At 42.9% G+C, this 25,377-nt stretch overlaps 1 protein-coding gene across 1 annotated transcript in view; it reads left to right on the top strand.

Moving 5' to 3' along the window:
• Nucleotides 1-760, top strand: part of LOC309559181 (glutathione S-transferase theta-1-like) — a 60,384-nt gene extending 59,624 nt beyond the window's left edge. The window contains exon 5 of the mRNA XM_082262367.1: nucleotides 461-760. Coding sequence (XP_082118493.1) covers nucleotides 461-679 — 219 coding nt within the window. The 3' untranslated portion in view covers nucleotides 680-760. The remainder of the gene's footprint in view (nucleotides 1-460) is intronic.
• The last annotated feature ends 24,617 nt before the right edge of the window (nucleotides 761-25,377 follow it).

Raw genomic sequence — 25,377 nt, 5'->3', positions numbered from 1 at the left:
ATAAAACCATTATCATGCATTCACATATATATTTTCCCTCTATTGGTTGAACTAGATGAACTTGTGTCTTTTTTAGGCCAGACTAACTATGTAATTATGTAACTATGTGATAAAAACATCATTCTTTGACAACCAGTCTACCAAAGCTGCTCTTCTTGGTGGTCTCTAAACCAATATTGTTGCTACCACTCTAGCTTTTATCATCACTTATACATCAGGATGGAATGTGGATGCTGCTAGAAGCATTCATCCACATTCCATCATTGATGAGTAGAGACTGGGACACCAACTATCGTAGGACTGCAGATTCAATTTTCTATTTGTTTGAAACTATATTTTAAAATATGTTTTAGACTACTGAAGACTGGGGGGTCAGTATTTTTTTAATGTTATGGCCACAAATCTGAATTAAAAAGTAGAAAGAAGCTGATTCAGCAATTCTTTGTTTTTTGTTTTGTAGGTAGTTGCAAGTGGGGTTCCTGTGTTTGAACAAAGACCAAAGCTAGAAGCCTGGAAACAAAGAGTAGAGGAAGCATTGGGTCCAGAAGTCTTTAAAGAGGCACATGAGGACATTCTCAATGTCAAGGAGCAACAGCTTAATTCTTTGTCTCCTGAAGTTAAAGAGCAACTTAAAGGAAGACTTCTTCTTTTTACAAATTGTGGAATGTGGCTCTGCTAAGCAAAGTAAGATTTATACATTAAGCCAAGGATGAAATGATATTAAATACCACAAAGCCTTAGTGCCTTCACATAATATGATCATTTATAATAAATACTGGTCAAATGTAATGGCATTTTTAGCAGAATTTGATAAAAATAATTTCATTAGCATTATAATCAAATCTATGATTTCCATGATTTCATGCATAGCATTAAAATATATTTCCTATTTAATACAGGTGTTTCCAATCTACAAGAAGTAAAGCACTGTATACATGTAGTAAAATAAAATCCCGTTTTAAGTCATCCAATTACTCCAGTCAGTCTTTTTTCTTTTATAAAGGATGCTCTGTGCTTATGGTTTCATAATTGGTAAGGTTGAAAAAGAAATCAATCTATCCAGTTCAATCTATGGGGGTGTGTGTAGGTCTCATACACTTCTCATATCCCTGTATATTGATTACACTAAGAAGCCTATCTAAAAGCCCCCCTATTAGTTTAGTTGCCCTTCTCTGAACCCTCTCCAATTCCAGCACATCTTTCCTGAGGACTGGAGACTAAAATTGGACTGTATATTCAAGATGTGGCCGAATGAGAGCTTTGTAAAGTGGCAAGCTCTGATCTCCTGTAGATATGATTTACCTTTGAGAGTATCTCACCAAAAATGAAAGTTTTGTTGCAGGGGATGCCCAAAATCTGACTTGTATCATAGTACAGACTTCGGAGAGAATCAGTAAGCCAATCACACAGGCAGGAAATTATATTTCTGTGTAGAGAACACCTCCAGGTTGCCATATTGCATTGCACTTTACAGAAAATTGCAGCTCGGCAGATTGAAAAGGAAAAGTCATTTGTAAAAACGTTCAATTACAATATGAAAAAATAAACCAGTGTATGGTGCCTCTTGGTAACTAAATAATAAACATCAAATAAATGTAGCTGCCCCTTTAAGTGGAACAAATCCACCTACAGTAATTATAAGAAAGTGGTGAAGGTATGGCGCTCACATATAAATCTAAACAAACCATATACAATATCAATCTATCAAACAATAAAGTGAATAAATAAAATAGTCCAATGTAACATAATCACAACACCAATGTATCTTGAACATAAATCTTCGGTTTCTTCACCACTTATGCTTAAAGTGTAGATGACCACTTACCAGAGACGTTTGACCCCTTTTTACAGGTAGGTCAAAAAGCGCTTTTGCCTTCAAAGGCTGAGATTTCCCTACTACTACACAATGAAACACTTTATTATGTCTCCTGCCTGGTCATTATCTCTATAATCACCTCAAAACCAGAGGATTATATTGGAGCCTACTATAAGGGGAATCTCAGGCTTTGAGGGCAAATGCGCTTTTTAATCTACCTGTAAAAAGGGGTCAAACATCTGTGATCAGTAGACATCTACACTTTGAGCACAATTGGTGAAGAAACAGGAGATTTGTGTTGAACAAACATTGGTGATGGGATTATGTCAAATTGGACTATTTGATTTATTTACTTTATTATTTGATACTTTGATATTGTATATGGTTTGTTTAGACTTATATGTGAGGGCCATACCTTCAATTACAATATGACTTGTGTAGCAATTGTATATGCTATATTCTTTTGTTTTTATTAGCTTTTTTCCCCATGAAAGCAGAGTTACCATTTAAATTGCCACTAAATGACAACCACTTTGCACTGTGTGAGATTGTAAGTGTGTAGTGTTCCCCCTTAAAATCCATGCCAGACCCTCATTCATGTAGGGGGGCTGGTTATTTTATATAAAAGGAGGCTTCCATATTTCCCCCACAAACCTCCACATTCACTGGGCCAAGCAAGGTACCCTTCCCATATTGAGGGTATGTAACCTGGTATAGTTCAGGAGGGGAACTAGCATGCTCACTGCCCCCCTTTCGACATCAGCCAGGCTGCATGCTAAAATAAGGGTCTGATATGAATTTGGAAGGACCCCACAGCACTTTGTTTTCTGCATGGGGTCAACCCTTAAACTCCATTTCAAGAAAAGACCCCTACAGTATATAGAATAAGGGTCTGGTGATAATTTTGGGGAGGCTCACGTCATTTTTGACTTTGCAGTGACTGTGCAGCTGCTGGTGTCCTAGCAATCAATGATGTCATTGGTTTACAGGACACATTTGGCCATCCAGCACAGATCCTTGGAAGCTAGGATGCATGCAGTCACCCACATCCTAGCAACCAATGATGTCATGTGGCCACTTGCATTCTAGCAACCAAAGACACTTGTGGCCCGCACAGTGAAAAAATGTCATTTAGCAGCAGTAGTAATACCACCACTAAATTAACTACTTCTGGCTAGGAGCTAAAGGTGTCATGGAATAGGTCAAATTTGGCCATTAAGTTCAGTGAACTGTGCACAGGTAAAGTTAGCTGCAAGCCTTGCATCACAGCAGACTCATGCCCAAGCCTCATCGCTATTAGCCATACACAGAGCTAGCTGGGTAGCTGAGCAATTCAGCTTTTGAACAACTTACTTTGGATACAATTTTGCAGAATAAAACCTGTATGTAAGGATAGAATATCTGTATTCAGTAATCAGATACTATTCAGTTAACAAGAGATGCTTCTGAAAGATTGTTCTCTGTACAAAAAGTACTATAATTGAACATTGCAAAGTATTGATACTTTTTTTGCGAGAGCATTCTTGTAGGTGGATATGGTCTACTGTAAGAAATAAAACATTCTAAATTGAACGCAATATACTTTAAGTAGCTTTTGACAGTATGTATCATATCACATACAATTGCTTCCGGTAACATATAATAGTAGTTGTTGACTAATAACACACTTTGTTCAATCCATGTATTGATTTTCACTGTTGGTTCCCATAATAAAAAATAAAAAAAAACACTTTTTCCTGTGTTCCCATAGTCCTTAATTGTATATCATATGTCCAAAACTTTAAAAACTCAAAAATAAAACACAAAACAAAAGTTTAAAATTTAAATTAAGAGGTTTGTAGTAAAAATAAACAATACATTTTAACACTATGTACATTACATGTACAGTTGGAGTCTTTTTATGTATCACAAAACTATCACCTGAGAGCCACACGATCCCAATCAAATCTAATTAGAAAAATGTGTGACTCATAGGTAAAATGTTGCGTAGATCTTGGTTGAAAACATTTCTAAATAGACCCTTAAGTCTATATTTATATGCAAGTATAGTTTTTTATTTTAACATACATATCTAAAGTATATGTTTATATTATTATTTTTAAAGTGTGACAAAGTATAATTATCAAAGGTTCTTCCATGCATTACATATACATTATACGCAGCCCACCATGTGATAAAATTTTATATACGAAAATACAGGATATACGTTGTAGAGGTGGGTGGCACAGTGAGGAAGGTGGGACATAAACAACACAGAGGGAAAATATTATTACCTACAAAAATGTAAGAAGTCTAGAAAATGAAAATTGTAATATAAATAAAAATAAATAATAAAATACTAGTTGCTAAAACAAAATACTAACAAAATACAAATACTAAAAACCTGGCAAATAAAATGGATGAACTGGTACTTTTAATGTTTGAGGACAGGGTTGATAGAAATAGTTTAGGGGTATGGTTATACACCAAAATCCATCTGAAAGGAGTGCGCATGCGCGGGAGCTCCGAGATGGCGGCTTAGTCCCGGAGCTCTGCGCCTCTCTGGACAGCGTCGGACCCTACTCCGGCACATTGCGCTCGGTCGCCCCGCCACTTACACCACCGCCCCTGCTAACATCAGCGATCCGGCCCTGTATGTCTGCGGAACCCCGCAGGGAGGTCTCCCGCCGGCTGCTATTTGATTCTCCACAGGGGGATCCGGACAAGATGTCGGCCGCCTCCTCTCTTCCCTCAGCCATCCGCAGTGACCAGGAGGTAGGGGACACTTCCACTGTACTTTTTGCTATCCGACCAGCCACCCCAGAGCCCTGGCCTTCCCCAGCAACCCCCACTAGTCTCCCACAAGCACAGCTCCTCTCACCAGCCTCCACTGCATCCCTGCTGAGCAGAGCCATGGAGCAATCCCCTGGTCAGCCTGGCACGGTATCACCTGAGGCCCTGGCTCTACAGTATCAGCTAGGATTCCACTCTCAGAGCCACTTCCCTGACATTTCCATGCTCATGAATAGGTTTTCTGCGATGCTGGCTACTGGACTGGCTCATAATGCCGCACAGATCACAGGATCTATCAAAGCTGATCTGCAAAATTTAGGCTCCAGGATTGAGGCCATAGAGAATACTGTCGACCATACCATGACAAGAACCAATCAAAATACTGCTTGTATCCAGACTCTTCAGGAACAATTGGACACTGCTTTATCCAAATTGGATGATTTGGAGAACAGGAGTCGCCGTCTAAATTTCAGAATAAGGGGGATCCCTGAGTCTGTCAAAGATATTCCCGATACCGTTAAAACATTTATCAAAGACGTTCTCCCAGATATTCCGGACCACCGCCTGGAGCTTGACAGAGCGCACAGAGCACTCCAATTGCCCCGTAAGGACGGTCTTCCCAGGGATGTCATCGTGAAAACCCACTACTATGGGGTTAAAGAGGAGCTCATGAGGAAGAGCCGGGACAAGGAAAACCTCTCCATCTAGGGTCACAAGATACAACTTTTTGCAGACCTGTCTCCTATGACCATTCAGCGTCGCAGAGCCCTGAAACCGCTGTTGTCAATTCTCTCTGTGAAATCTTTGAAATATTGGTGGTCCTTTCCCTTCCGACTTAACTTTCTCTTATAGAACAAAACCCACGGCTTTTCGTACCTTCAGGATGGGGAGCGCCTGCTTCTTCAATTGGGACTCATTTCCAGAGATCCTTCCCCCTCCTCCTCTCACCCGACACGGGAATCCTCCAAGTGACCTCCGCCAATCAGTCCTTCATCGTCTGTTTGGAACAAGCAACAACATAAACGCCACCGTGATGTCAAGCCTCCCTGATGTTCCTGATTGATCCAGAATGTTACTCCAACCATCCTTAGTGGATTTGTCACTCTCCACTGGAATGAGTTGACCATTAACCCCCTTCTTCCCCCCCCCTTTTTTTTCTCATCTCCCCCTTTTTTTTTGCTGGACATTGTCTGTCGGAACTTTTATCTTGTGCTTGATTTTCATTTGTGTATCACCATACAGTTTGGGGTACCGATTTATGTTTGTTACTCTTTTTCATATTGACCGGTCCCAAGTTATTGTGCTGTGATCTTGCCTTCACTTTTCCCTTTGATATAATACGGTAGCAGAGGCCTCCCCCTCCCCGTGTTCCTTTCCTTTCCCCGTTTCTCCCTTCCCCCTTCCTTTTCCCTCCCCTCCCCCTTCCTTCTCCCTCCCTTCCCTTCTCCCTCCCTCCCCCTCCCCTTTCCCCTTTATGCGCTTTTGCTCTGCCTCAGGTCGGGGCGACCACCATATTTGTTTTTTTTCTTCGAATCGTCCAGGTAGGGGCTCCATGCCCGGAGAGGTTTTAGTGTGCACACCCCAGTAGGAGCTTGGAAAATCTTTTTTTTTTCCTGGCAGGACAGCACCCTATCTGGTATAGGGTGCCTTTACGATTTTGGTTAGGGGGCATGGGACTTATCCCCTGCCTCCCTAACACCATGCTAGGCTCTGTCCTGGCATGTTTTTTGCCTTTCTCTCCCAAGCTTACTATCCCTTTTCCTTCTTTTCTAATTCTCCTTCTCTTTTTCAGCATCCTATGGTCTGATCCCATCGTTCAATTGAGCTCTCTGTTCTTGTCGCAGCCTTCTAGACTCCAGTTCGATTCCACCGACTACTGTTCCACAGCTGTACACCGTGGCGCTCAAACCTCGCTCCTCCAATGACGGCAACCGTGAGTACTGATTTCTCTCTACAGGTGGCATCACACAAAGTTCAGGGCCTCAATTCTCCAGTGAAAAGGTGAAAGGCATTCCAACATTACCATTCCCAGGGACTTGAGGTCCTCCTGCTTCAGGAAACCCATTTCCCGGAGTCTTATAGGCCAAAATACGTCCACCATAAATATCCAGTCTTTTTCCTGGCTAATGCACCCTCTAAACAGAAGGGAGTAGCAATTTTTTTTTCAAAAACTGTAGCTTTTTCACATACTCATACCATAGCGGACCCCCAGGGGAGGTACATTTTGGTAAAGGGTTACATTGGCGGTGTTTTATACACCTTTGTTTCCTTTTATGCTCCTAATAAGGGTGAGGCGGCCTTTTTTTCTAGGGTGATCCCTCTTCTCTCCACCCATTTTGAAGGTAGACTCATTTTGGGAGGTGATTCCAATTTAGCTTTTGACCACGCTCTACATAAATCTAAACGAGGACCTCAAAGCTTGCGCAGACCCCCTAAGCAAAGCCTTCGAGTAGCCAAGCTTCTCCATTCCTTGGGTTTAGTTGACATCTGGCGAGAACTTAACCCCTCCGCCCAGGACTGCACCCACTTCTCAGCTCCTCACAATACACTCGCCAGAATTGATCATATTTTTGTCCCTACCATGGACATCCCCTCGGCACTTACATCAGTAATTAGAGACATACCCTGGTCTGACCATTCTTTAGTGTTCCTTAAACTCAAGAGCACACCCTTGCGTACTGGCCCGTCCCCATGGCGTCTGAACGAATCTCTTCTCCACGAACCGGTGTGGAAATCCACAATAGAAAAAATGATCCTAGAATATTTCGCCCTTAACGACTCACAAGACATAACTCCCTCCTCTCTTTGGGGGGCCCACAAGGCTGTCATCAGGGGCCATCTCATTCAATTGGGGGCTAAACTCAAGCGCGAACGACAGTTCGAAATTACTGAGCTGGAATGGTAATTTAAAAGGCTGAGTGAGGAGCATAAGCGTGACCCGACCTTGACTTCTCTGGGCAAACTCGATGCGGTTAAGCTTTCCCTTAATTTGGCTCTAACCACCAAGGCAGCTAAGAGTTTACAGTGGCAAAATGCACGCCTGCTGACCACGCAGGATAAAATAGGACCTAGGCTTGCTTCTTAAATTGACACCGAAATATAGGATTGTTTCTATGCCCAAAATTAAGGCTAGGTCCGGGGAACTCACGAGGAATCCTGCCTCGATTATGGCTACTTTCCAATCCTTTTACTCTACCCTGTATGCTGACCCTAAGCCTTCCCAGGAACATGATATTGAGTCCTTTCTGGGACGGGTCCCCCTTCCACAACTTAGCAGGAAATCGCGCTCCCTGCTAGAAGAACCTTTTTCCGAGCAGGAAATCCTAGTTGCCATTAAAGCTCTACGCACCAATTCTCCCCCGGGCCCCGATGGCTTCTTTAACATATATTATAAGACTTATGCTGATACACTTGCCCCTTACCTGGCAAGATTCTTTAACTCCCTCAGAGGCACGGAACCTATGGACCAATCCATGAATGCGGCTTTTATATCGGTCATCCCAAAACCGGGTAAGGATCATACAGACGTTAGTAATTACAGACCCATTTCCCTTATTAGTAATGATCTCAAGCTCCTAACAAAAATGTTAGCTACTCGCCTCTCTAGCTTCATTCATTCTTATATTCACAAGGACCAGGTAGGCTTCATCCCAGGCCGACAAGGGACCGACCAAATTAGAAGAGTGATTGATGCGGCTACTCTCTTGCGTTCGGGCTGGCATGGAGCCCCTCCCCAAGAGGGCTTCCTACTATCCTTAGACCTACACAAGGCCTTTGACTCGCTCTCTTGGCCGTTTCTCTTCTCCACATTGGAGAGATGGGGTTTTGGGCCCTCCTTTTTGGCCATTCTCCGGGCCCTGTACTCCCACCCCTCAGCACGAATCAAGATGCAAGGCCTTTATTCTGATTCCTTTTCCATCCACAGGGGTACACGGCAGGGGTGCCCCCTTTCCCCCCTTATTTTTGCCATTGCCTTGGAATCCCTAGCTATTGCCATCTGTCATCATCCTGATATACGTGGCATACACTGCGGCAATACAGTGCATAAATGTGCTTTGTTCGCCGACGACCTTATGCTGTTTGTCACGTCCCCCCTGATTTCGCTCCCCAACATCATATCACTTCTCCATGGCTTTGGGGCGGTCTAGGGACTGAGGGTGAATATGAGCAAATCCCTGGCTCTGAACGTCAACCTTCCACAATCCCTGGTCTCTCGCCTAAAAGAACACTTTCCTTTTTCCTGGCATTACGACTCAATACCCTACCTGGGGGTGCATATCACTGCCTCGATTTCTGATCTGCATTCAGCCAATTTTCCACCACTTATTAATAAACTGAAAAAGGACCTAGAGGACTGGTCAAAATATAATATTTCTTGGCTGGGAAGAATCAACGCAGTCAAGATGACCCTGCTTCCGCGTCTCTTATATCTATTTTGCGCTCTTCCTATTCCGCTAGTGAAGTCACAAGTTACATCCCTTCAATCACACATTTTCAAATTTATTTGGGGCAGGAAGGGTCATAGGATCAACAAATCCATGCTTTTTAGGTCTCGTAAAAATGGGGGTCTCGGGGTACCGGACATTTGGAAGTATTACTTAGCGGCCCAACTGGCACAATTTTCTGTTATATATGTTAAAGGAGAAAAACCTGACTGGTACTACATGGAAAGACAGGCCATCCCTCTCCATACTGTGGACTTCTTACTTTGGAGCCCTCCTGCCTCCCGCCCCCCAATCCTGGCTCCTACTCTCTCACATTCATTTGCTCTTTGTGACCTTATTCATAAGTCCAATAAGATCTCCTCCCTCTGGGGTCCTCTCAAACATATTTTTCATAACCCTGACTTCCCTCCTGGAACTAACATTGAGGCTTTTAAATGGTGGACGGATAAAGGCCTTTATAGAATTGGACACTTTTTTGATGCCAGAGGTCCTCTTTCCTACTCACATTGTTTAACTAATCTGAAGATGCCGCCTGCGGAGCGATTTCGCTTCTCTCAGATCTCACACATTTTGCGCACGCTTCAGAGGGGATCTTCAGGCCCCCTCACAGTAACCCCCTACGAGCAATGGTGCTCCAAAATTCAAGACATCAAGGGAGGGATTTCCCTCATTTATGCCTCTTTAATTTCTCCCAAAGATAAAACCTCCTACATGCTGAAATGGGAACAGGACCTGAATGTAGATTGGGACCTAGATGCTTGGCATACCTGTGCCGGAAGAGCCTTTCGTGGGATCCACATTGTGGGCCTCATGGAGGCTAATGTTAAAATTTTGATGCGATGGTACATGGTTCCTTCTCGCTTGGCGACAATTTTCCCTAACTCGTCCCCGGTCTGCTTCAGAGGCTGTGATCTTCTGGGGAGCCTTTTACACGTTTTTTGGGAATGCCCAAAAATCAGTTCTTTTTGGAATCGGATGTTCCACACAATACGACGCGTTACGGGGGTTTCCCTTGAGCAATCACCTTTATATGCCCTCCTAGGTCATCATCCTCTCAGGGTCCCCAAGCACACCCGGATTCTCATTTCTTATATATTCCTAGGAGCTAAAATCACAATAGCTAAGCATTGGAAACAGTCTACGGTCTCCTTCCTGGTTGCGAAGCGTAAAATTTCATGGATGATGACCCAAGAAAAGATGTACAGTATCTTGAATGATTCTAGGGCAATATTTGAGTCAGTCTGGGAACCCTGGGCGACATTTGTGAATGTAACACTCTAAGATGGGCTCAGTCGGAAGGACGCTTTTTTCCTTTTTTCCTTTTGGTTTTCCCCTTTTCTTTCCGTTTTGATACCCATCTATGGGTTAGGTGGGGTCGGGCCATGGAATTATTCTCCTCAACTCTCTCTCTATTCTCTCCCTTCCATCCCCTCCTTTTCTCCTTCCCCTTCTGATATCTCTCCTCTTTCTACTCTTCTTCTTCCTACCACTTGCTCTATCCTGTTCCACGTTTAAGTCTGTTTATGAGGCATATGTAGTACCTCGTACCATAATTACACTGGTAGTTATTGGCTAATACATGTTTTTTATTGGGGTTTGACGGAAGTTGCCTTTCCTCCCTTCAGGTTTTCAGAGACAAAGGCGGTTTTCTCTCAGCTGTCTTTAGCCGCTTCTCTTTGGGGCCCAGTATGAGCCCATTAGGGGTGCCCCGGGCGATCGGCTCTCAATCTATCTTGGAATTCAGCCATACTGGGAGTTTTTATTGATCAGCAGTTTTTCCAGCACTCGCTGGCCTTGTTTTCTTGCCAAGTCTATCTGTTCTTGTACTGTTCTACACAAAAGTTCATGTGTAAGCAAGTTATTACTATGCCTCGTTTGTTATCAATCTTCTGTTATCTTTTTGAAAATTTCAATAAAAATTATTGGATAAAAAAATCCATCTGAAAGTGAGTGTGAAAGAGGAGATCAGCAATGAGGGTTGTAAGGGCAAAGAATCTTTTTGGCTGAAGCTGCATATGAGTAACTTTAACAGTAACAGTACATTGGTTATAGCAGTATGTTATAGGCTGCCCAACATTAATGAGGAGGAAGAGAAGAAACTACTTAAAAAAAAAAACAGCTTGGAAACATGGTAATATTATTATGGGGTATTTCAACAAGCTAGAAACTAAGACTTGCCAGTTCCTGAACACAGTTTAGCATAATCTTATGGGATACATTTTAGAAGTCCCAGCTAGAAACAATTCTCTGCTAGAGCAGGTGATTTTTAATATAAAATATTAGAGAACAAAATTTAAACCTACAGTAGGTGGATCAATGCTAGTCTTAAAAAGAAAACAAAAAAAAAAACAGAAGGTACAGCTTCTGCATTTATAGAAATAGGGTTTTACAAGGAACGCAAAGAAAAAAAACGTAAGAATGCAATCAGAGCCGCTAAAATTGATTATGAGAACACACAACAGTAAAAAACAGTAAAAAGGTAAATATTATTATTATTTCTATTATATATATTATATATTGTATAACTAAAATAATATCTGCTGGCATAGAGCAAATGTAGGACTTATATGAAGAAAAGGGTTGAGATGTATACTAGGGACTACAGACAAGTCAGCCTAACATCAATACTTTGGCAGGTGTTTGGAGGAATGTACTCTATTGGAGAATTTGTTAGGGGAAATTATTATAGATAACAATCAATATGGATTTCTTGTCAGTCCAACCTGGTAACATTCTCTGAGGAAGTACACAGTAACCTAGATAAAAGGAAGGATAGAACATGCCATCTTTTTAGAATTTGCAAAGGCATTTGACACCATGCCCAAGAAACGCTTAATTTATAAATTAAGGTCTATTGGAGTGGAGGTAAGGATATGTACAGTATTTAGATAAAAAGCTAGCTTAAAGAATGGGTATTGGTAAATTACTTTTGAGTGGGATTAAGGTTGTGAGTGGTGTCCCCCATGGTTCTGTCTTGGGACTATGCTATTAAACTTATTTAAAATAGACATTGAGTTTGGAATATCAAGTCCATTTATGTATTTGCTTATGGTAGAAAATTATGCAAGGAGGTACTTCCACACGGGATGTGTGGAACATCACATTACATTACAAAAGTACCTGGATAAAATTTGGGGGTTCTAGTGGACCACAGCAAAAGCATGCAGGCTGTTACTAACAAATTATGCATACGGTAGAAAATATACATTAAAGATGGTAATTATTTAAGGGACAAGTCCATACTTTTATCTCCATACAAAACGTTGGTTTGCTCTCATGTGGAGTATGCTGTTCAGTTTTGGCCCCCAAAGAATAGAAAGAATGTCCTATAATTAGACAATGAAAAAGATATAAAATGGACTTGGGTCTCATCCAAATAAGTCTAAAAATGATTAGTAAATAACAGGAGAGACCCCCAGTATCCTACAATGACGGACTATATCGGCCTCAGAAAGGAGACATATTACATAAAATCTTTACAATTTTGTTTGAAAAGTTTAAAATAATTCTTTAAGAAAGATTTAGTAATGCCCCTACAGGGGGAAATAGTACATATAATATATGTACAGTAGACATACAAATTAGAAAAACATGGTCCATACAATGGTATGATGTTGTCAATGTTTTGCCATCAACTTGGCTTCCTCAGGACCCAGACACATGACCAATTTTTTGAGTTACCTAGAATAACATAATAGTAACAGATCTTTATTATACAATCACTATGTAGTTTAGCAAGGCTGTATATCGTATACTCCTACTAATAAAGCCAGCAGCAGGTCAGTCAGCCCAAACGCATGGGGCCGGCATAAGAGCACACCTGATGCAAGACACACCACAGTGCAGATGGAAAAAAACAGCACTCCCAAATAGAATTAGACAAAGTCCAGCCAAGGGCAATAAAAAATTAAGAGGACCTCAGCTATGACTAATGATTAAGTATGTTAAACATACAGTGGGTATGGAAAAGAATCACCCCCTTTTAAAGATTTTAGAAAAAAGATTTTGGCTAAGGCCACATCCGCTAAGTATTAAAGCAAAAAAGATGCGGGACCAGATAAGCCAGAACCCGCCTAACTGATGGGACTTTAAAGGTTCAGCAATAGGAGACAAAAGTATGATAAAAGATACATTTTATTGTAAAAAAATTCTCAAAACAAAGGCATATAAGCCTAAAATAGATTCATCAATAAATGTTTTCATTGACACTACTTGTACTGGAAGACCATAAATAAATGTCAAAAAGCATATTGTCTTCTAAAGCTGTATGCTTTTGGTAACCCAGTCTGCCAGGGAAACCTTTCGGCAAAAACGCAGCTTCTTCAGGATCCGATAATGCAAGGTAGAGCAACACCAAATATTTTATACAAAAAGAAGAAAATGGTATAAGTATACATAAAGTATAACATGTGAACCACAATAAACAAATTCCTCTTTAGATCAAGCTTACAATTAGGGTTGAGCGAACCCGGACTGTATTGTTCGGGATCACACTGCACTTTTGGGTATTCGGTACCCGGACACGGACCCGAACATTTCACTGTATGTTCGGGATACTGTCCGTTGTTCGGTAATGTTATTTGATGTTTTGGCGTGGTTTTAAAGTTTTGGCGCGGTTTTGATGGCACGGTTTCAACAGGTGCAAGGCAGACAATCAGAAAGCGTTTAACTAGTGTGCCCTTAGAAGCCATCACAGCCATGCCTACTAATGGCATGGCTGTGATTGGCCAGTGCAGCATGTGACCCAGACTCTATATAAGCTGGAGTCACATAGCGTCGCGCGTCACTCTGCTATAACTATACTAGGGAGAGGTTCCTGATGCTGCTGCTGAGGGAGAGATAGGAGATTATTGTAGGGGAAGGCTGGAGATTGCGTTCAGTAAAGAAAAGGAAGAATCTTCTTTAATCAGACAGCGATCTACATTGATTTTATTGTGTGGGGGTGCAGTGCATGATCTTTTTGCCCTGAGGGAGAGATAGGAGATTATTGTAGTTGCAGGCTGGAGATTGCTTTTTGCCCTGACCTGAGCCCAGTGAGGGGGAGGAGGGAGAAAAAAAAAACTTTTATAAGTCTGTTAGGTGGGCGGCATGCGGTGTGTAGCGGCCATGTAATGCAAGCTCAGTCCATATGTGTCTGCTTAATCTGCATTTAAAAAAGAAAAAACTTTTTTCCTTCATATTTTACTTAGACATACAGTGTTTAGACACTGCTTTCTCTAATCTGCTCTTCAAAAAGCACCAATGTAAGGCAAAAATAATTATTTTTCAGTATTTAGGGGAAAAAAATGTTTTTTCTGTTTTTCATTCAAATGGGTTTTTTTAATTCAATAGCAGAATAGAACAACAACAGTATCCAACCTGTTAGGCGTGTGGTGTGTAGCGGCCATGTAATGCAAGCTCAGTGCATATGTGTCTGCTTAATCTGGATTTAAAAAAAAAAAAACCTTTTCCCTTCATATTTTACTGTGACTTACAGCGTTTAGACACTGCAGTTCAAATCTGCTATTCAACAAGCACCAATTGAGGGGACAATTATTTTTCAATTTTTCATTCATATGTTACAGTGAGATACACCCATTGGATACTGTTGTTGTATTCCGCTTTGCAATAAAAACCCATTTAGGGGAAAAAAATTTAATTGCAGCCTAGTCTGCATATGTTACAGTGAGATACACCCTTTGCATACTGTTGTATTCCGCTTTGCAATAAAAACCCATTTAGGGGAAAAAATAATTTGCAGCCTAGTCTGTATATGGTACAGTGAGATACACCCTTTGCATACTGTAGTATTCCGCTTATCAATAAAAACCCATTTAGGGGAAAAAAAATAATTTGCAGCCTAGTCTGCATATGATACAGTGAGATACACCCTTTGGATACTGCTGTTGTATTCCGCATATCAATAAAAACCCATTTAGGGTAAAAAATTTAATTGTGGCCTAGTCTGCATATGTTACAGTGAGATACACCCTTTGGATACTGCTGTTGTATTCCACTTATCAATAAAAACCCATTTAAGGGAAGATCCAAAATTCAATAAATATGAGGAGAAGGTCAAATAAGGGACGTAGCCTGGGTCGTGGTGTTGCTGGTGGAGTTCCTGTTGCAAGGAGAGGAAGTGTTCGATCTGTGCCAGCTACATGCACAGGTGAAACACCTTTCTCAGCTGCGAGTAGGCGACAGAACCTGCAGCAGTATTTGGTAGGGCCTAATGTGCTTCTACAAATGTTGAGGCCAGAACAAGTACAGGCGATAGTAGATTGGGTTGCTAACAGTGCCTCCAGTTCTTTCACATTGTCTCCCACCCAGTCTTCTGCTGAAAGGTCAGAGTTGGCACCTGCAGCCGATGTCTATCAATCTTTCACCTCACCCCCTTGCAAATCAGCCAAGAAGTCTGAGCCCCAAGTCATGCTGCAGTCTCTTCTTCTATTTGATGACTCTGTTAGCATGGTTTCCCAGGGCCATCCACCTAGCCCTGCCCCAGAAGTGGAAGAGATTGATTGCACCGATGCCCAACCACTTATGTCTCAAGATGAGTACATGGAAGAACCATCGCAGCACGTCTTGGATGATGACGAAACACAGGTGCCAACTGCTGCGGAATTCCAAATTGTGGAGACCGACAAGGAGGGCAGGGGAGAAGACTGGGTGGAAGACGATGTGGAGGACGATGAGGTCCTCGACCCCACATGGAATGAACGTCATGAAGGTGACCTGAGTGGTTTGGAGGAAGAGGCGGTGGTCGCACAGAGCCACCAGCACAGCAGAAGAGGGAGCAGGGTGCAAAAGCAGAGAGGCCGTGCCATAGACACTACACCTGCTACTGCCCAAAGCAGCAAGGGACCAAGCACACCAAAGCCAGCTCAAAGGAGTTCCCTAGCATGGCAGTTCTTCAGACAATGTGATGATGACAGGACACGAGTGGTTTGCACGCTGTGCAATCAGAGCCTGAAGTGAGGCATAAACCTTCTCAACCTGAGCACAACCTGCATGACCAGGCATCTAAGTGCAAAGCACGAGCTACAGTGGAGTGCACACCTCAAAAACCAAGAAGGGTCTCTGGCTCCTCCTGCTTCCTCTTCTGCTGCTGCAGTCTCGGCCTCTTCATCCACCTCTGTAGTGACAGTGGCACCTGCCACCCTGCAAACAGAGGATCTGCCAGCAACACCACCACCTGGGTCACCAACAACCATCTTCACAATGTCCCATGGAAGCGTTCAGCTTTCTATCTCCCAAACACTGGAGCAGAAGAGGAAGTACCCCCCTACCCACCTGCGATCCCTGATCCTGAATGCCAGCATTTCAAAATTCCTGGCCTTTGAAATGCTGTCTTTCCGGCTGGTGGAGACGCAGAGTTTTAAAAGCCTTATGGCGATGGCTGTCCCACAGTACATAGTCCCCAGCCGCCACTACTTTTCCAGGCAAGCCATCCCTTCCCTGCACAATCAAGTAGGTGACTGTAACGCTCCTGCGTTTTTGTAGTAAGCTGGATATGCAGCTGCAAAATCTCCACTCAGTAGTCATGTAGAGATGTGTTGAATAACCAGATCCAACTCTCCAGACTCATCACTGTGGGCCTGTCAGCTTCAACATACAAAATATACACACTCAATAAGATGTTCCTGGAGTGGTGGAATGTATATGACAGTATGAAGGTGTTGTGCTGAAGGGACAGGTGTGAACAGTGATAGAGATGGTAAGTACTTGATAGGTTTGTTCAGGAGAGTACTAGATGGTATTAGGTAGAGTGTAGATAGGTTAGTAATCGAGTATGGTGACAGGTGGTAAGGACAGCAGATGACAATTACAGGATAGACTAACCCAGTGCAAGGATAGATGGTAGTAGACTTAAGAACAAGCAATCTATGTAACAGTGCAGATGATAGATGGTAGTAGGCTCAAGAGCTAGCAATCTATGCAACAGTGCAGATGATAGATAGTGTAAGTAGGTTATGGAGGATTCCCCTGTGGGGTACTTATCACTAGTAAATGTTAGTAGTAGAGGGGTCCAGTAGAGAGGGGAAGATCCGGTAGCGAGATACAGGGATCAGTAGCGAGGTTCCGGTCTGCTCCAGGTAGAAGCAACCAGCTGGAGGTTCCGACAGCAAGACAGGCTTGAAAGCATGTGGATACACAAGGCAGGTTGAACGAACGATGTGAGTGAGAACGCGGGCGGTTGAAATAGCCACTCTGCGGCGCTCAGCGATGACATCATCTGTCTTAAAGGTGTATGCGTACCACCTAGTAAGAAAGGTGGGACGCATATTTGGAAGGAAATAGATTATTAAGGGTACCAGAGGTACCAGAATCTTACAGTACCCCCCCCCCCTTAAGGCCGGCTCCGGAAGGCCTATAGCACTGGTTTCTCTGGGTATTTCGAGTGAAACCTTCGTATAAGCCTAGGTGCATGAACATCAGAGGTATGCAACCAGGTGTCGTCTTGGGGTCCATAGTTCTTCCATCTTATGAGATACTGGAGTCTTCCTCTATGGATGCGAGAATCCAAAATCTCTTTGATCTCATATTCTTCTCCGCCTTCAACTTGTATTGGAGGTGGAGGCAAGATAGTAGGCCTTATTCCTTGGTTAGGAACATGGGGCTTCAGTAGCGACACATGGAAGATGGGATGGATCTTAAGATCTGCTGGTAAGGTGAGCTGTACTGCAGCTTTTCCAATAAGTTTCTTAATTGGGAAGGGTCCCAAAAATAGAGGTCCAAGTTTTTTGCTAGGGATTTTTAATCTTAAGTTTCTTGTTGATAGCCAAACAAGGTCCCCAATAGCATACTGAGGAGAAGGTCTTCTACGAAGGTCGTAGTACCTTTTTTGTTGACTATGAGCGTGTGATATAGTGGTATTGAGTAAACCCAGAGAGTCTTTTATTTGGGTAAGGTAATCCGAGGCTACTGGGTTACTTGATGGCAGGATGTGTGGTGGAAGAAGAGTGGGATGAAACCCATAATTTAAGTAGAACGGACTTTGCTTAGTATTACTGTGGGTTGCATTGTTGTAAGCAAATTCCGCCAGAGGGAGGAGATCCACCCAATCATCCTGTAGGTATGATGTATAGCAACGTAGATATTGCTCAATGCACTGGTTGACTCTTTCAGTCTGTCCGTTGGTCTGAGGATGGTAGGGAGAAGTGAGCTTTCGCTCAATCCGTAATATTTGACAAAGTGCTTGCCAAAATTTAGAGATGAACTGTGAACCACGGTCGGACAAAAGAGTCTTTGGAATTCCATGCAACTTGAACACATGTTTCATCAGTAGTTCTGCTGTTTGTTTAGACGAAGGTAGTCTACGGATAGCAATGAAATGTGCCATCTTTGTCAAGTGGTCCACTGACACTAGAATGGTATTAAATCCCTTAGAAGGTGGTAGTTCTACTATAAAGTCTAAGGACATAACTTCCCATGGAACCTGGGGTATTGGTAGACTGCAGAGTAGACCAGATGGTTTTGTAGTGTCAATCTTGGACCTTGCACAGATGTCACATGAAGAAACAAATTTTTGTACAGACGTCTTCATATCAGGCCACCAAAATTGCCTGGTAAGCAAATTAAGGGTTTTCGTCATACCCATATGTCCTGCCATGGGCACATCATGTGACAACTCCAAGATCTTGGTGCGCATAGTAGGGGGTATGTAAAGTTTGTCGTTGTAATAGAGGAAGCCTTCTGCATCAGTACTCAGTTGTGGTGGAGGTGAATCCAATCCTATACTGTGCAAAATCTCTTCCTTCAAGGAACGGACAACACCAATAATACGTTCATAGGGTATTATGGGAATGGAAGGGATTTGGGGCAGTTATCTTCGATTAATCGTGATAGCGCATCCGCTTTTTTATTTTTGTCTGCAGGCGTGTAGGTCACTAGGAAGTTGAATCTTAGGAAGAATAATGACCATCGTACCTGTCGGTGGGAGAGAGTTTTGTTAGTCTGGAGGTATTGAAGGTTTTTATGATCTGTATATATGAGTATTGGTAACTGGGTACCTTTGAGTAGATGTCGCCAATTCTCCAGTGCCAGTTTTATGGCAAGTAACTCCTTTTCACCTACTGGGTAGTTCACCTCTGGGCTGCTTAGTGATTTTGAAAAGAAAGCAACTGGGTGGAGTGGTGAAGTATTTGTTGGTCGTTGGGAGAGAACTGCTCCTACTGCCATATTTGACGCATCTACCTCCAAAATATATTGGAGGGATGGGTCTGGATGGCGTAGTATGGGAGCAGAGGTAAAGCTTGATTTTAACAAACAGAAAGCTTGATTCACTTCTTCTGACCATTTGAATGGTTTCTTTATACTTGTCAGTTGTGTGAGAGGTCTCACAATAGCGGAAAAGTTCTTGATGATCTTCCTATAGAAGTTGGAGAATCCAAGGAATCGCTGTAATGCCTTACGAGTTGTTGGTATAGGCCAGTCCAGAATACAGGATATCTTGCTCATATCCATCTTAATTCCAGTTTTGGATATGATGTATCCTAGAAATAATATTTCTTCCTTATGAAATAAGCATTTTTTTAATTTCACGTATAGATTGTGTGAGAGTAATCTGGATAACACAAGTCTTACATGTTTTATATGTTCAGGCATAGATCGCGAATAGATAAGTATATCGTCCAGGTATACTACGACACAGACATCAAGTAAGTCTCTAAAGATGTCGTTTATGAACCTTTGGAAGGCTGCGGGAGCATTACACAACCCGAATGGCATCACAAGATATTCGAATAATCCGTATCTGGTTCTGAATGCTGTTTTCCACTCATCTCCGTCACGGATTCGGATTAGGTTGTATGCCCCTTTCAGGTCTAATTTAGAGAAGTAAGTAGCCCCACGCACTTGTTCAATGAGTTCAGGGATGAGCGGCAAAGGATAGCGATCCTTTATCGTAATCGTGTTTAATTGCCTATAATCGATAATAGGCCTAAGACTGGAATCCTTATTGCGGACAAAGAAAAGTCCTGCAGCTGTGGAAGAAGTAGAGGGTCTGATGAACGCTTTTTTCAAATTCTCATCCAAGTATTCCTTGAGATGAGAAAGTTCATCCTGTGAAAGCGGATAAACATGACCGAAAGGCAATTTGCTGTTAGGGAGTAGATCGATAGTGCAATCATAATCCCTATGGGGAGGCAACACTTGAGCATTTTTCTCAAGGAATACTTCGGACAGATCCTGATAGCATAGTGGTGCAATCTCATCTGACACCAAAGACAGGATCTTTCCATAAGATGGGAGGTTACACGTAATCTCACAATAGTGAGAAGGGAAGGCCAAAGTCCGTCTTTTCCAATCTATGATTGGTTGGTGTGTGTGTAACCAGGGAAGTCCCAAAATAATGGAAAAATGGGGTGAGGATAGTATATCAAAGGTGATGGTCTCCACATGAGACTCGTTGGCAGTGGCAAGGAGTGCCTGTGTCTGGTTGGTGATTGGACCAGAAGACAATGGAATACCGTTAATGAAACTAACAGAAACAGGGTTAAGCTTTGAAATAATAGGTATTTTATTTAAGGTAAGAAAACGTGTATCAATATAGTTTCCACAAGATCCAGTGTTGATCATAGCCTTGGTGGTGATCCTAGTCTGGTCCCACTGTAATGTTAAATGAACAAAAAGATAGGGGTTAGAAAAGGAAGTCGTTAATCCTCCTAGCAAGACATGTGAACACTCACCCTCTTTTTTGCGGACAAGGGGACAGACGCATATCAAATGATCTGGGGATGAGCAGTACATGCAGAGATTTCTGGATCTCCTTCTGGATCGTTCAGTAGTTGATAAAGGTGGGCGTATAGTTCCTACCTCCATGGGAGTAGGGTCAATGGCCGCAATCTGAGAAGGACTAGTTAATGGCATTTCCATTTTTCAGCCCTTCTTTCTCGTAGTCGTCTGTCGATACTAAGTTGTATCAAGGCATCCAAGGTGCCAGGTAAATCCGCTCGGGCGAGCTCGTCTTTAACAGCTTCTGATAACCCGAGTCTGAATTGAATTCGCAGAGATGTATCATTCCACCCTGAATCAAGGGTCCATCTTTTGAACTCTGCTACAAAGTCTTCTACAGGTCTCCTTCCTTGTTTTAAAGCCCTTAGTTGAATATCAGCAGTACTCTGCCTATTGGGGTCTTCATATAAACTAGCGAGTTCTGCTAGAAATAAGAAATAGGAGTTGAGAATCTGATCATTTTTCTCAAAGAGAGAGTCTGCCCAGGCCCGGGGATCACCCGTTAAGTATGAAATAACGGTACAGACTTTAATCTGATCAGTAGAGTATGTACGAGGTTTTAACAAAAAAAGCAATTGACATGCGTTTTTGAATTGTTGAAAGAAAGGGGTGCGCTGATTGAGTGAAAGGCTGCAACCAGATGATATAGTGTAAATGTTAAAAAGTGATGGTGCGCTTTTCTAAATTGGTGAAAAAATCATATATTAAACAATATATAAAAAAAAAAAAAAAAATTTGAAGGATGAAAACCCAAATATCACAGTGTTGAGTGAATGAAGTGTTAAATCAATCAATGAAGTCTTAAAAAACTTTCAATGTAACTCCAACAAATAAACCACTAAAATGAAAGTCCATTAAATAATGTGGTCCAAAGTTGTGGGAATGGTGAAAAAGAATCCAAATATAAATCAAAGTGATGTTAAGGTGTTCCCTCCACCTGGTGAAATGCCTCCTTACCCGGCGGAAAGAAGGTAAGTGCCTGATAATGATAATTCATATGTGGATAAAGCCAGTGTCCTAATTCCACCTGCACACGTGCACGGTCACCCGGGTGATAAGTATATACAAGCCTCTTACCAGATGTAAGAGACAATCAAGCCTCTAAATATCTTGGGCATGAGGATGCTTCCTTAACACAATGGATGGATAGGATCGTTCCCACTTTCTTCCCTCTGTACAAGCCACCGTATGTCTCCTATTCCTTAGGGTGAGTAGAGTATACTCCCCACGATGTTCCAATGCACATGAAAGAACAGATGGGACTAATAGTGCATTACCTTTGTAAACAATTTATTGTATATAGACTTGCACTTACAGTTTAGTAGAACGGTTACGGGCAGATTATCAAAAAATTACAGGCTGAGGATCTCTGGGTACATCGGGTCCGGCTGCAGCACGGACCGCCGATGACGCAATGACGGCACGCCTCCCTCCTGACGCGTTTCCTCCAATAGGGCTTCGACTTGAGATGGGTCGAGTCGAAGCCCTATTGGAGGAAACGCGTCAGGAGGGAGGCGTGCCGTCATTGCGTCATCGGCGGTCCGTGCTGCAGCCGGACCCGATGTACCCAGAGATCCTCAGCCTGTAATTTTTTGATAATCTGCCCGTAACCGTTCTACTAAACTGTAAGTGCAAGTCTATATACAATAAATTGTTTACAAAGGTAATGCACTATTAGTCCCATCTGTTCTTTCATGTGCATTGGAACATCGTGGGGAGTATACTCTACTCACCCTAAGGAATAGGAGACATACGGTGGCTTGTACAGAGGGAAGAAAGTGGGAACGATCCTATCCATCCATTGTGTTAAGGAAGCATCCTCATGCCCAAGATATTTAGAGGCTTGATTGTCTCTTACATCTGGTAAGAGGCTTGTATATACTTATCACCCGGGTGACCGTGCACGTGTGCAGGTGGAATTAGGACACTGGCTTTATCCACATATGAATTATCATTATCAGGCACTTACCTTCTTTCCGCCGGGTAAGGAGGCATTTCACCAGGTGGAGGGAACACCTTAACATCACTTTGATTTATATTTGGATTCTTTTTCACCATTCCCACAACTTTGGACCACATTATTTAATGGACTTTCATTTTAGTGGTTTATTTGTTGGAGTTACATTGAAAGTTTTTTAAGACTTCATTGATTGATTTAACACTTCATTCACTCAACACTGTGATATTTGGGTTTTCATCCTTCAAATTTTTTTTTTTTTTTTTTTTATATATTGTTTAATATATGATTTTTTCACCAATTTAGAAAAGCGCACCATCACTTTTTAACATGCGTTTTTGAATTCACAAATTTTTTTCCGATCACCTGTAAACACTAGGGGAGGGTTTATTTTAGGTTCAGGGGGCTGAACAGTAGTAAGCCGTGAGAGACGGGTTACCTGCTGCGTCAGAGTCTGATTCTCTTCTTTTACTTCAGTAAGAGCAAGTATTAACGCATTTACTTGTTGTGTTAATTGTGTCACTTGAGTGGGTAATTCTGCTGAATCCATTTTTTTTTTCTGGTTCGTTCAATCTGTAACGCTCCTGCGTTTTTGTAGTAAGCTGGATATGCAGCTGCAAAATCTCCACACAGTAGTCATGTAGAGATGTGTTGAATAACCAGATCCAACTCTCCAGACTCATCACTGTGGGCCTGTCAGCTTCAACATACAGAAATATACACACTCAATAAGATGTTCCTGGAGTGGTGGAATGTATATGACAGTATGAAGGTGTTGTGCTGAAGGGACAGGTGTGAACAGTGATAGAGATGGTAAGTACTTGATAGGTTTGTTCAGGAGAGTACTAGATGGTATTAGGTAGAGTGCAGATAGGTTAGTAATCGAGTATGGTGACAGGTGGTAAGGACAGCAGATGACAATTACAGGATAGACTAACCCAGTGCAAGGATAGATGGTAGTAGACTTAAGAACAAGCAATCTATGTAACAGTGCAGATGATAGATGGTAGTAGGCTCAAGAGCTAGCAATCTATGCAACAGTGCAGATGATAGATAGTGTAAGTAGGTTATGGAGGATTCCCCTGTGGGGTACTTATCACTAGTAAATGTTAGTAGTAGAGGGGTCCAGTAGCGAGGGGAAGATCCGGTAGCGAGATACAGGGATCAGTAGCGAGGTTCCGGTCTGCTCCAGGTAGAAGCAACCAGCTGGAGGTTCCGACAGCAAGACAGGCTTGAAAGCATGTGGATACACAAGGCAGGTTGAACGAACGATGTGAGTGAGAACGCGGGCGGTTGAAATAGCCGCTCTGCGGCGCTCAGCGATGACATCATCTGTCTTAAAGGTGTATGCGTACCACCTAGTAAGAAAGGTGGGACGCATATTTGGAAGGAAATAGATTATTAAGGGTACCAGAGGTACCAGAATCTTACAGTGACAAAATCAGGTGTACACTGCGCAACGCCATCTGTCCCCCTAACTATGGATACCTGGACCAGTAAGCACGGTCAGAGACGTTATATCTCCCTAACAGCACACTGGGTAAATGCAGTGGCAGCTGGGACTGAGGCAGATAGCAGTTTGGCGCATGTCCTTCCACCACCGAGGATTGCAGGGCGCTTCAGTTTGCCTCCTGTTCCTAACTCCTCCTACTCCGCTTCCTCATCCTCTACCGCCTCCTCATCCGGTCAGCGTAACACCTTCACCACCAACTTCAGAACAGCCAGGGGTAAACGACAGCAGGCAGTTTTAAAACTTGCCTGTTTGGGGAAAAACCACACACCGCGCAGGAGTTGTGGAGTGCCATTCAACAGCAGATCGATGAGTGGTTGCTGCCAGTGAGCCTCAAGCCCGGCCTGGTGGTGTGCGATAACGGGTGAAATCTCGTAGCAGCTCTGGGCCTAGCCGGTTTGACACACATCCCTTGCCTAGCGCATGTGCTGAATTTGGTGGTGCAGAGGTTCCTTAGAAATTAGCACGATATGTCAGAGCTGCTGCAGAAAGTGCGCGCCGTCTGTGCGCACTTTCGGCGTTCTCACCCTGCTGCTGCTCACCTGTCAGCGCTGCAGCGTAACTTGGGCCTTCCCGCTCACCGCCTCATATGTGACGTGCCCACAAGGTGGAACTCCACCTTGCACATGCTGGCAGTGTCTCCGCAACGACCGCCGAGTTTCCCACATTGTAACTTGTGCTGATTGCTGGGTGGCCACACTGCTGGATCCCCATTACAAGGACAACGTACTGTCCTTTATTCCCTCACTAGAGCATGATCGGAAGATGTGCGAGTACAAGCGCACTGTCATGGTCTTACCTTCTTGCTGTTCTCCTTCGTTTGACATGTGCTGGCGGCCATCTTGGTTTCTGGGTTTCTTGTAGCCTCCCACTCTGCGGCTCCTCCTTCCCACTGGGAGGAGCTGGATGCCTAGCTCATATATATAGGAGGTCTGTGGCTTCAGTTCCCTGCTTGGTCATCCTGTCTACACATGCTTCTAAGACTGCTGCTGCTTCTGGTTCCTGATCCTGGCTTCGTCTGATTACCCTGCTGGTTCCTGATCCTGGCTTCGTCTGACTACCCTCCTGGCTCCTGACCTCTGGCTTCACAAAGACTCTGCTTCGGTTTTGCCATCCGTTTGGACTTTTGCTTTACAGCTTGATTTTCAATAAAGCCTTCTTA

Source organism: Pelophylax lessonae (assembly GCF_965119305.1).
Source record: "Pelophylax lessonae genome assembly, chromosome: 1".
In the NCBI taxonomy this organism is placed as follows: domain Eukaryota; kingdom Metazoa; phylum Chordata; class Amphibia; order Anura; family Ranidae; genus Pelophylax; species Pelophylax lessonae.
The sequence above is the reverse complement of the archived record's forward strand: the minus strand, read 5'-3'. Positions and strand labels throughout refer to the sequence as shown.